We start from the raw sequence: 11,937 nt of genomic DNA on the forward strand, positions 1-11,937 counted from the left end.
GTGTGTATGTATGTGTGTTGGGTATTTTGAGATAGGGTGTGTGTGTGTGTGTGTGTGTGTGTGTGTGTGTGTGTGTGTGTGTGTGTGTGTGTGTGTGTGTTGGGTATTTTGAGATAGGGTCTCGCCAACTTTTTCCCCCGGGCTTGGCTTTGAATCACGATCCTCCTCATCTCTGCCTCCTGAGTAGCTAGGATTACAGGCGTGAGCCACCGGCGCCCGGCTCCACTTCTACAAGGTAACAGCACAGGCATATTCACAGAAAAGCAACTTAGCATGTACTCTGCACTGTTAGCAAATGGCTGCTTTGGTGTGTGCAACTGGGGATGGGGTCCTACCTTTTTCTACGGTGCACACTGCTGCAAAGTTTGATCCTTAAACAAAAAACCCAGCTATATTTAAAATTTAAAAAGCTGAAATACCTAGGTCAATAAGTGGCACCTAAACAAACTGCAGGCAAGGCCAGCCAAGCCCAGAACCTCGGAGAAAGCGCTTCTGCTGTCCCCCACCCCATCCCCGGCGCGCACACCCTGGGGCAGCGCAGGGCCAGAGGCCGCAGTCCTCGAAGCGCCCCGGCGCCCCCACGTCGCCCTCCTCGGCTCGAGAGCAGGCCGGGCGCCCGCTCCCACCGGCCAGGGTTTCTCTCGGCCTCTCCGGGGCCTGCGAGCTCCGGGCGGAGAGCAGACCGAGGCCCGCGCGGGGCGGGGGCGGGCGGGGGGCGGTGGCCCGCTGAGTCAGCCGGCGGGCGGCGCGCGCACCGCGTGACCCGCAGCCACGTGACCCGCGCGGGGCCCGGCCGCCGGCGCCTTCGTTGCTGCAGCCCCGGGGAGCATCGCGTAAGTGGGAAGGGAGCGGGAGGGGGTCGCGGTCGTTGGCCCAGTGTCCCGGCGCCCAGCCGCTCTCATCCCACCCGGGCGGGCCAGTGGTGAGGGGGCGGCCGCTGGACCCTACCGACGGCCGCGCGCGCCACCTCCTCAGGCCTGCCCATTCACATCGACCGTAGTGCTCTGGAGCCGAACGCCCTCTTTGCGGAGCGATCACCTTGACCCCGTGGTTCTTTTGGGGAAACTGAGGACCCAGCAGGGTTCATCTAGCAGGGCAGCCGGTGAGAGCACCCCTTCCCTGAAAGAAGGCACATCGTCCCAGGCAGAGCCATCGCCACCACCTGCTGCAGTGGCCCCAGGCGAGCCCAAGGCCCCTCTCCTACTGAGGGGTAGAGGTGGTAGGAGTGTGGGGAGGAAGCTGTGCTGAGCTGTAAGCCAACAGACTGAACACTGTTGGTTTTCGTAAGGCTAGGGAGGGGCGTGCCTCCTGAGGTCCTCGCGTTTGTAAATGGGGGCGCTGAGATTAGAACCCAGGTCTGTACCGCAGTAGCGCCTCCTGGTGGGTGGTGGGGCGCCCGGCTCAGTCCTTAGTTCCTCCGGAACCGAAAGTCTGTGCCTTTTTCTTGCTTAATTTGGGAAGGAGGTTGTTGCTAGGCTACAAAAGCATCCTCCATGGCCCCAGCCTTCTCCATCCGTTTTCCTGTTGGTTCTTTTCGTCATTTCCCTCTGCAGGACAAGATGAAGCTCATCATCCTGGAGGACTACTCACAGGCCAGTGAGTGGGCGGCCAAATACATCAGGAACCGCATCATCCAGTTTAACCCTGGGCCAGACAAGTACTTCACCCTGGGGCTCCCCACTGGTGCGTTGTGGGTTGGGGGATGCTGGGGATCCGGGTGGAGAGAGTGGGCATCAGAGACTTAAGGGCCAGGCTGGTGGGCTCACTCAGTCTAGGGTCTTAAAGGGCCTGAGGTACAGGTGCTATGAGAGAACACCAGGCCCCCTCCACGTACAGAACAGAGGATCCAGCTTGCTTTAGGGGTTGGCTTAGTTGCTGCCTGTTCTGGTAGAATCCTGGAACAAAACGGATCTTAGGCAGAAAGAACTTGACTTTTAGGCTATATCCTAAATTAGTCTGTCATCCAGGGTTCCTTAGCAGAATGGAGGCCTAATGCCTAAGACACTCATTTTATTAAATGAATTAATTTCTCTTCTGTGCATTTAAGGGATACTAGTTAAGTGCCATTTTTGGGAGAACTGAGAAGGTATTCACGCAAATAGTTTTTCATAAGGCTTAATTTAAGCACAAAACTTAAGTGAAAAACAGGCCCAGTTTCTTCTGAAAAAGGTCAAGACTGTTTTTTTTTTACAGGAAGGTATTTTGGCTGCAGCCCTTCAAGGAAGGTGTCCTGCATGTTTCTTTCACAGATGAGTGATTTGCCCTATTGATGTTACCTGAGCAAAAAAGGGTATAAATCCTACCTTCCAAAGGTAGGATTATAAGGGGGACAATAAAAGTTGATTAGCAAAGTATCGAGTGTGTTAGCTAGCAATAAGAGGGAAGGAGAAAAATGAAGCAGAAAAGAAAGGTAGTGTTTAGATGGGAGGTTCTGTGATGGATATGATAGTGGCAGGGAAGGTCTCTGAGAAAGTGACACTTGAGCAAAGGCCAGAAGAGGTGAGTTAGCCATGCAGATAACCCAATGAAAAGCATTGCTGGCAGGAAGAACAGCGAGTGCAAAAGCCCTTAAGAGATAGAGCCTAGTGCAGGTTGAAGAGCACAGAGAGGGAGCCAGGGGCCTAGTTATGTGGAGCTGCTCTAAGTACTGGTTTTTATGAGTGAAATGAGAAGCTGTTGGAGGGTTTTGAAAACAGGAGTGACATGGTCTGATCTGGATGGGTTTTTGTGTTTTCCTTTGATCTTTTTATTTTGAAAAAATTTAAATAATCAGAAAAGTTTAACAGTGTAGTACCATTCACCTAGATTTAATAATTGCTATCCTCTTTTGTTTGCTTTTGTTTTCTCTGACATATGGTCTCTATCTGCACGCACATAATTCTTTTTTTCTGAACCACTTCAGTCAGTTCCAGACAGTGTGTCATTTTACCTCTGAATCTTTCAGTCCTTACTCCTGAGAATGTGGGTGTTCTCTTCCATAACCCCATAATCATTACAGACCTAAGAATAACTATCATTCTACAATATAGCTAATATATATGCTGTGTTCAAAAATTTTTCCTAGCCACATTTACCTCTTATGGATGGGTTTTAAATTAATGCAATGTCCAGTCAGGGTTCTTGTTTATTTACTCATTTTTGCGGTGCTAGATATGGAACCTAGGGCCCTGTGCATGCTTGGCAGGTGCTCTACCACTGAACAACACCCCCCCACACACACTCCCATCTTTAGTCTTTTAATATACTGTGATCCTTCTACTTTTTGTGTTCTGTGGTGTTGACTTGCTATGAAATTCTCAGGGATTTGCTTGGGGAAGTCTTCTCTGAACCTTGAAGCATGGGGTGACCCTATTGTAGCTGACACTCCTGCTGTGTCTCCATAGGCAATGGCCTTTTCTAGGGTGGCTGCTGTCTACTTAGCCCCGTGTTTTGCACATAGTAATATGGCTCAGAATATCATGCCAATAGTTAAGTTTGATGTTCACTCAGGTACCAGTCAGTGGTTTCAGTCATTGGTGTGCTAGGCACTGGGACTTAGCAGTCAGCAAAACAGTTACATCCCTGGTCTTCTGGAGCTTATAGCCAGGGCTGGGGAGATAAAGGGGCGGAGAAGAGGGTGGGTGACAGAAATTGAGCAAGCAGGTAGTGGATGGATGGCAGTGGGATTGGAGCTCTAGGTAGGACTGCAGATCTGGCAGGTTCTTGTGGAGCAGCCCTGACTTGGTCCTTGGCACCTTCTGGCTGAAGGGGCTTTCATGGCTGTGGTAATGTTCATGGGATGAGGCCTCTCTTGCAGGGAGCACCCCTCTTGGCTGCTATAAGAAGCTGATTGAGTACTATAAGAATGGGGATCTGTCCTTTAAATATGTGAAGACCTTCAACATGGACGAGTACGTGGGTGAGTCTCTTTCAGATTCCTACTTGATTGCAGGAGCATCATGCTCCTCCTGTCACTGGCCCAGCCCTGGAGAGGAATGAGGATATCACAGAGAGCCAGTGAAATTTGATGATAGGCTCAGTTATCAGTACCTCTCTTCTAGCCTTGGTTTATGCAGGTTTAGTTCTTGCATCTTTACTTTGGTTCTTGCACCATTAGTTCTTTTCATGCAGCTATAAGATGGGGCTAATACAGCCAGTTTCATGGATTGCAAGCATTAAGTAACAGATGTGGAAGTTTCTTGAACACAATAAGCATTTAATGGATGTTTAATAAACATTAAGGTATCTCTTACCACTCTGCTTGCCCCCAACTCCTTGCCATTTCCCTCTAGTATACATGCTTGTAAATGGGATTCTGGCTGGGGTGTGCCCCCAGGGTCTGTGTCTGAATTTTCTCTCCAGTGTGCATCCTTCAGTTCCCTTTTCTGCCAGGTACACTTGGAGGAAGGCTGAGACTCATGGCTTTTCCACTGCTGAAAATCTATACCTTCTTCTCTCTATACTGTCCTCTTATCACCTCCTTGTGCTCCCCAATCATTTTGTAATGGCTTCAGTTTAAATATACATTTCTTTTACAAACTGTGGTAAAATACCTTTTACAAAATTTACATCCTCAAAGCTGGGTGTGGTTTGTGAACCTGCAGTCCCAGCTACTCAGGAGACTGAGACAGGCGATCAAGGCCTGCCTGGGCAACATAACAAGACCGTTCACTCAAAACATAAGAAAAAAAAATTACCATCATAAGCACTTTTATGTATATAGTTCATTAGTGTTAGGTACACTCACATTGTACAACCAGCCTCCAGAGCTCTTCATCTTGCAACTGAGACTCTATTCACATCAAACAACTCCTCATTTCCTCCTCTCCCCAGGCCCTGGAAACCACCATTTACTTTCAGTTTCCATGAATTTGACTTGTCTAGGCACCTCATAGAAGTAGAATTATAAAGTATTTGACTTTTTGTGACTGGCTTCTTTCACTTAAGTTCATCCGTGTTTAGCATGTCTCAGAATTTCTTTCATTTTTAAGGATGATTTTAAGTATTCTGAATATTTATTAAAATTCATTTTAAACATTTTTTTTCTAGCTGAAAAAATATCCATTTTGAGAAGCCCTGAGATAATACTCTCCAGCCACCTAGTGTTTAAGCTGGGGTTCAAGTTGAATGGAGTAATAACTGGGGGTGAGCAGTGGAATGAGGCCCAGGGTATGGGGGGTGCTTGCTTCCTTTCATAGATGGGCCCAGTTCTACCTCAGGTGGCCAGGCTAACTCCAGAAGCCCAGAGTGTCCCCAGCCTCCAGCCTGTGCTCATATTTGTGAAAAGGAAATCAGAATCAGGGAACTTCCTAGGTTCCCTGTGTATAGCTACTCTAGTCAAGCCCTGTGGTCACAGACACTTAAGGACACCAACTCAGCCTCCTCCACATGGCTGAGGGTTAGAGGGCTGATGCCCTAAGTTCTCTGATGGACAGTCCCCAGTGTCCTGCTGGTCAGCATTATGTCGTCCTTGGGAGGAGGGCTCTGGTTTAGTCTGTGCCTGACTGATTTGGCCCCCAGGCCTTCCTCAAGAGCACCCAGAGAGCTACCACTCTTTCATGTGGAACAACTTCTTCAAGCACATCGACATCCACCCAGAAAACACCCACATTCTGGATGGGAATGCAGCTGACCTGCAGGCTGAGTGTGATTCCTTTGAGAAGAAGATTGAGGCTGCAGGTGGGATCGAGCTGTTCGTTGGAGGTGAGCTTGATGCTACTTAGCACATGACCAAGGCCAGGCCCAGGGTGGCTGGAATGCATAGGAAAGACAAGGTCTATCCACATGGTTTCCTCTGCCCATAACACTTGGGTCACCTATCACTGGGTGAGGGGCAGGGAAGGCACAGAGTGGGAACCCTGGGTTCCTGCCGTCTCTGCTGCTCAGGAACTGTGATCTTAGATCTCTCTCCCCTTTCCACAATTTGATGCCTTGTTTGTAAATTAAGAGATTTGGATTTGGACTCTCAGATTCTCTGCTTCTCAGTTTTAAGGCTTTACAGGTCATGTAACTTACCTAAACACTGAAAATCATGGACTCATAATTTCAAAAGGTTCTGTGTAGTCCCTCCGTGCTATCAACAGCCACTTGAACCCCACAGAAGCTATGTGACTTATCAGGTCAGCCAGCTAGGAGCAGTGTGGGGAGGTAGGAACCTGGAGTGGTAAGTTCTCAGATTTAGGCTGCCTACATGTCTATCTGTTGCTACCCTGGGAGCCACCCATGGAGGTGTAATTGGTCTTTTACTGCTCTAGATACGATTTCTATAAAAGTGGGAAAAAGCTTATACATTCTGAGAGCTTATACACTTGGTAGCCCCTGCCCCGATGCCATGTGTGTTTTATTCACTGCAACTCTATCCCAGCAGCAGGAGTCCACCTCCAGGTAGGAAGGACAAAGATTATACTTCCAACACTCTGGGAAGGCAGAAGATATTTGAAGTGTTCCTTACAGAGCTTTTGGAGAGTGATAGCAAGTTAACAATGTTTGTGTGAGCCCCAGGTAGAAATGGAGGGGAGGGGGCCGATTATGTGCTTGAGGGATACCTACCCTTGAGGTACAAATGAGAAAAGAAATGTAGTTTTCAAGCATTTTTTTTTTCAGAACCCAATTAGGGACGAAGAGATTACCCATTCTTGAAATTTTAAGATGCCTGGGACTCACAGAGATGCCCTGGCTGTCTCTCTGCAGGCATTGGCCCTGATGGACACATTGCCTTCAATGAGCCAGGTTCTAGTCTGGTGTCCAGGACCCGGGTGAAGACACTGGCCATGGACACCATCCTGGCCAATGCTAGGTTCTTCGATGGTGATCTTGCCAAGGTGCCCACCATGGCCCTGACAGTGGGGGTGGGCACTGTCATGGATGCTAGAGAGGTAAGGGTGCAAGGGGTCTACCAGTCTTCATTGGAGTTGGGGGCGGGGGAAGGGTCTTTTGTTGCTAATTTTAGTTACATAGGTACTGCCTAAATACATTCTTATTAAAGATGAAGATGTTATAAATAAGGTTAAAACTATAGCTGGTTCTAATTCTGCTCCTCTTCCTTATTTGGAGATAACTTTTTCCCAGGGTGAGGCGACTCCTTTGAGCATTTTTCAGTTGGCCTTTGACCAACTGACCAGAGACTATAGCCTCTGCTTGTGTGCCCCTTTTTTTTGCTTTTCATACAGAGAGGAGCCCAGCAAAACTAACATGACAATATGAATTTGTACCTACCCAGGTGCTAAGAGGGACCTTTTGGGTCCCTGTGGTTAAACGGTTACTATTTGAAGGGCTGTTCCTCCTGCAAGAATGCTGTGGGTACAGCTGTGTGCCCAGAGATGAAGTGTGGTTAATGATGACTTAACATGAATTCAGGGAATTTTTTTTTCTCTTAGAAAAATTGGGTATCATCTGATTTGATTTTTTTTTTTTTTGCAGTTACAATGGTCCTTGCTTTCATTTGATTTTTTTTTTTTTTTTTTTTTTACTGGAGTTTGAACTCAGGGCCTCACACTTGCTAGGCGGGCACTTTACCACTTAAGCCACTCCATCAGCCCTTTTGCTTTAGTTAATTTTCAGATAGGGACTTGTCTTGTGCTTTTTGCCTGAGCTGGCCTTGAACCTTGATCTTCCTGTTCTTCACCTCCCAAGTAGCTACAAGGCATGAGTCACAGAATGCAGCCATTTTACCTTCAAATTTCTTTGCCCAAGTCTGTAAGCATCTAAATCAGTAGAAAAGGTTTCTGTTGATAAAGTGAATGCTTATGAAATGAGCAGTGACACCTAGACTCTCATTGGGTAACCATGAATCAGTATATTGGGGGTCACTGTTTACTTGTAAATAGGATTTGGGGGCCTCCTTTTCTGAGGAGCGCTGGAAATAAGGAAATTCTCTTTCCTAAAACAAGCTGTGTCATGTTTTCTCTATGCCCCTGTGTTTCTAAGAAAGGACAGTAAATCCTGTTTGCCACTCCATGGCAAAAGTGAATTAAAATGAAAGGAAATTTATAGAGCTGAGTTCTTTCGGATCACTTTCTAGTAGTGGTGTTCTTAATACTTTCTTAAGTGGAATCTGCCTTTATTTTGCACTAGCAAAAAAAAAATGTCACAGCAAGTCAGTATTAGCATGTTAAATGCTCTGAACTGAAAAGGACCAGATTAAGGGGTAGCCTTTCTGAGATTCAACATTTGAGGCCCCACAGATAACTGCCACCATTATTTCTGAAGCCCATGTGTAGCAGCTGCAGGCTGGGGCCCCCTCTCGCAGACTGAAAACTCACCTAGCTGTTGGGAGAAGAGGTGTGGACCTTTGCGTGGCACATTTGCTCACAGGGAACCTTCACAGTCATCATTGAACTTTCCTGAGGCACTGTCGTGAGCACGGACTTTGGGGTCCCAAATGACCTTGGGCAGGTTACTTAACTCCTTCTGGAGCCCCATTTCCTTATCCTAAATCATGGGGATAACCGTGCCATCAGGTTGTGTGATAAAGGACATGGAACACTGAGCACAGAATGTTGCATGGTAACTACTTACAATGTAATATTAAAACATCCTTACCAGTTTGGTGTGGGTGGACTAGAATTCGATGTCTGGACTTCTTTATCACCGGCTTGTTTTCTGATCCCCAGGTGATGATCCTCATCACAGGTGCTCACAAGGCATTTGCTCTGTACAAGGCCATCGAAGAGGGAGTGAACCATATGTGGACCGTGTCTGCCTTCCAGCAGCATCCCCGCTCTGTGTTTGTGTGCGATGAGGATGCCACCTTGGAGCTGAAAGTGAAAACTGTCAAGTATTTCAAAGGTGAGAGGGGGCCGGTATGGGAGTAGATGGTCAAGTTCAGTTGTGTTGGGAGTGAGGAGTGGATCTTTCATTCTGGCCATTTTGAGACAGGGTCTCACTACGTAATAACAGTCAAGTCCTACTGTTTCACAATAGTCATTTCTCTTCCATCCATGACTGCAAGGGTCCATTTCTGGAGATCTGTTTGCTCTGAGGAGACAACAAGGAAATGCAAAATTGTAGTCCAAAGGGCTATGCAGTAATCTCTTGCAGTTACGTTGAGTCTCAGGTTTTCTGTGTTCAGAGTTGATACAGGCCTTTCCCCTCGAGTCACTGAATTATCATGGGGATCTTTTTTTCTTTTACTTTAAAAAGGTCCTGTTAGGGGGTTGGGGACCATAGTTCTGCTAGAGCAGTTGACTAGTATGTGTGAAGCCCTGGATTCAATTTCCAGCACAGAAAAAGCAAAGACCTACTGCTTTAATCAGAATTAGGTGAAATTTCTCATTTACTAAATAGGTAAATTAGGGATTTCTTTGCTTAAAAGATTAACCTTTAAAATAGTCAGCTCCCAGTGGGTGCACTGACTTAATTTCTATGAACTCTAGCACACAGTGGGAATAAAAAATTTTTTAACTGCTCTAAGAGTGTTTGTCATTTGGAGATTAAAGAAAAGAGATATGTCATTTCTAGGACAAAAACTGGAGCTTCTACATATTATTATTATATATATATTTTTTTTTGGAAGTACTGGGGTTTGAACTCAGGGCATTGCACTTGAGTCATGCCCCCAGCCCTTGGGTGTTACTTTTCGTTGTTATTGTTTTGGATGTTACTTTTGATAATCATAGAACTCTTGTTTCTATCTCCATTAATTACTTCTTAATTTTTTATAGGTTTAATGCTCGTTCATAATAAGTTGGTGGACCCCCTGTACAGTATCAAGGAGAAAGAAACTGAGAAAAGCCAGCCTTCTAAGAAACTGTACAGCGATTAGCTTGCACTGGGACCTAGTATCAAGTACCTCACAGGGACAGGCAGGTCTTTTTGGAAATTGTCTTTAGAATGGAATGCTTTTCTTTAATTAAGTATGGTTACTGCAGATAAGGGCGGGACCGTACTGTTCTTGGATGTGAGGCTAGGAGCCTGGTCAGGGAGTTAAGCTATATGGAGAATGACTTGTCTGTAACTTTATTAGAAAAAAAAATCTCTGAAAAATATACTCCATCATTTTGCCGTCTACCACACTCAAGTTAAGGCCTTTTAGCTTCTCTTCTGCCTCAGCGACTGTTCACGTGTACAACACTTTCCCATCAGGAATTTCTGTTCTTGTGTGCACTTATCTCAAATCGGTAGAAATTTCAGGCTTGTTCACAACCTCTCTGAGCTCCTCTTGAGCAGGCCTGCTGCCCCTTAGAGAATCGTTGTTCCAAATTAAGGAACAAACTCTTTACATATCTAAATAATGTACAAGAGAGAGTCCCTCTGGTCGGCACCAAGTACCTGGGAAAGAAAACTGTCTCTTACTCTCTTTCGTTTTTTTTCTTTCCCTGCTCTCACAGCTTTCCATGAACTGGACTCCTTGAGGAGAACTTGTGTGGGTGGGACTAAAAAGGTGGCTTTTGCTGATAAATCCACAGCCTCCAGGGGCCCAGCCAACAAAGATCCAAGGGGAGAAAGGTGGAAACCCTTTTTCCACCAGAGCCTTGTGTTTTTGTCAGAGGTCTCTTACGTAGTCATCAGTAAGGAAGAGGTCTACTGGGGGAACAGACATGGCCACAATTTCAGTACTGTTTTTAGCCTGGGTGATGGAGTGGTAAACATTCTCCACACACAAGTGCTATGCTCTCCTGCCTTCTTCAGAGTTGAATGCCAAGACCACACACTAGATGCTTCTAGTATTTTCCCCACTTAAAATCCTGTTCATCAGCCCTCTCAGGTTCATGTGTGTAGTCTGATGTTCTCAGGATGTCAAGATATACAACCCTGTGCTCCTTTATCCTTTAGCCCTTGTTCCTGAGATGGTCTGTTGGTCTACCCTCTTTTTCTTCTCTTAAGCCTTTATGGAGTGGTTGCTGCAGCTTCCTCCCTGTTTTGTGCCTGTTTGAAGCTATTGCTGCCTATTTCTAGGAAAGAGTTTTCAGAACCTGGCTCAGGCCTCTATTTTAGTGCTGTGTTTGGTATCAGCATTTCATCTTTAGCTTTTATACGTGATTGTGCTGTCATTCTGTGTTAAGCTAATGGATCAATGGACTTGTTTACAATGTGATATTTTCTATTAAATCTAATATTTTCAAATAAAATGTGTCATTTTTGGATTCCCACCCCCAAAGTTCAGAAGGTATCTTCTGAAAACATGTATTTTGGAAATAGCCAGTGAGCAAAGCTTCACACTCCATCCTCACAAGAGCTTTCAGGAAGGTCACAAGCATAGCAACTGTCAGTTGATCTTCTTCAATCATCAGGGTGAAAAAAAGATTTTATAAAAATGAAGCACCTATGTGGAAAAAGGTAGGAATGAACAGATGAACAATAAATTGCGATGTTCTGGCTGTACTTGAGATCTAAAGAGGGATGTAGCTGTTAACAAAGAATAAGGCAGGGGCTAGGGATGTTCTCTACTGAGTACTCATCTAGTATCCAAAAGGCCCTGAAATCTAGCCCCATCACCACAATAATAATAATAATAGCAATAGTAGTAGTAATAACTGCAAGGTTCTACTTTTGCAATTAGAGTCAATGTAATAGAGTATCTTGCATCAATGTAGCCAGTTAAGGTATATGTAAAAAGATGGAAGAATTTAAATTTTAATGAGATACAGTTTATATGCCAATACCAATGATTTGTAAGTTTATGGAGTTGCTCAACTGCTTGTCACAATCCATTTCTATCATTTTAAAAAGCTGACGTTTACCCTTAGGCCCAGGTGACCGCTGATTTGCTTTTTATATAGATTTACCAGAGAGAGGAGAGAGAGAGAGTGTGTTAGGAGGGCCTTGCACATGCTAAGCACATGCTGTACCACTGAATTGCACCCCCAGTCTCTACTGGATATTTCATATAAAGGGAATTATGTGACATCTGGTGTCTGGCCTAACATCTTTAAGGACTATGTAGCATAATCCATTCCTTTTATTGCTTCATGTTCCATTGTATTGATTACATTTTGTTTACACAAAGGGTTTAAATTT

General features: G+C 45.6%; 1 protein-coding gene across 5 annotated transcripts; it reads left to right on the plus strand.

Moving 5' to 3' along the window:
- Positions 1-738: 738 nt before the first annotated feature.
- On the plus strand, positions 739-11,048 carry Gnpda1 (glucosamine-6-phosphate deaminase 1). Of its 5 annotated transcripts, none has more exons than XM_074076774.1 (8): positions 801-833; positions 1,001-1,102; positions 1,554-1,683; positions 3,797-3,898; positions 5,500-5,682; positions 6,670-6,854; positions 8,592-8,766; positions 9,642-11,048. In XM_074076774.1, the coding sequence occupies exons 3-8, from the start codon at positions 1,560-1,562 to the stop codon at positions 9,740-9,742; spliced, it is 870 nt and encodes a 289-aa protein (XP_073932875.1). In that variant the 5' UTR covers positions 801-833; positions 1,001-1,102; positions 1,554-1,559; the 3' UTR covers positions 9,743-11,048. The 5 variants fall into 5 exon arrangements, with proteins under 5 accessions (XP_020033693.2, XP_073932876.1, XP_073932875.1 ...); XM_074076773.1 differs by having other exon boundaries at positions 802-833; positions 976-1,102; XM_020178104.2 differs by lacking the exon at positions 1,001-1,102 and having other exon boundaries at positions 739-833.
- The last annotated feature ends 889 nt before the right edge of the window (positions 11,049-11,937 follow it).

This window comes from Castor canadensis, chromosome 6 (genome assembly GCF_047511655.1).
Source record: "Castor canadensis chromosome 6, mCasCan1.hap1v2, whole genome shotgun sequence".
Lineage (NCBI taxonomy): Eukaryota > Metazoa > Chordata > Mammalia > Rodentia > Castoridae > Castor > Castor canadensis.

Bases quoted from the DNA above. Each gene is read 5' to 3' on its own strand.
- Gnpda1 (XM_020178104.2), top strand. From the start codon at position 1,560: ATGAAGCTCATCATCCTGGAGGACTACTCACAGGCCAGTGAGTGGGCG. The intron at 3,899-5,499 runs GTGAGTCTCTTT...TTTGGCCCCCAG, and splicing joins CAACATGGACGAGTACGTGG to GCCTTCCTCAAGAGCACCCA. The intron at 5,683-6,669 runs GTGAGCTTGATG...GTCTCTCTGCAG, and splicing joins GATCGAGCTGTTCGTTGGAG to GCATTGGCCCTGATGGACAC.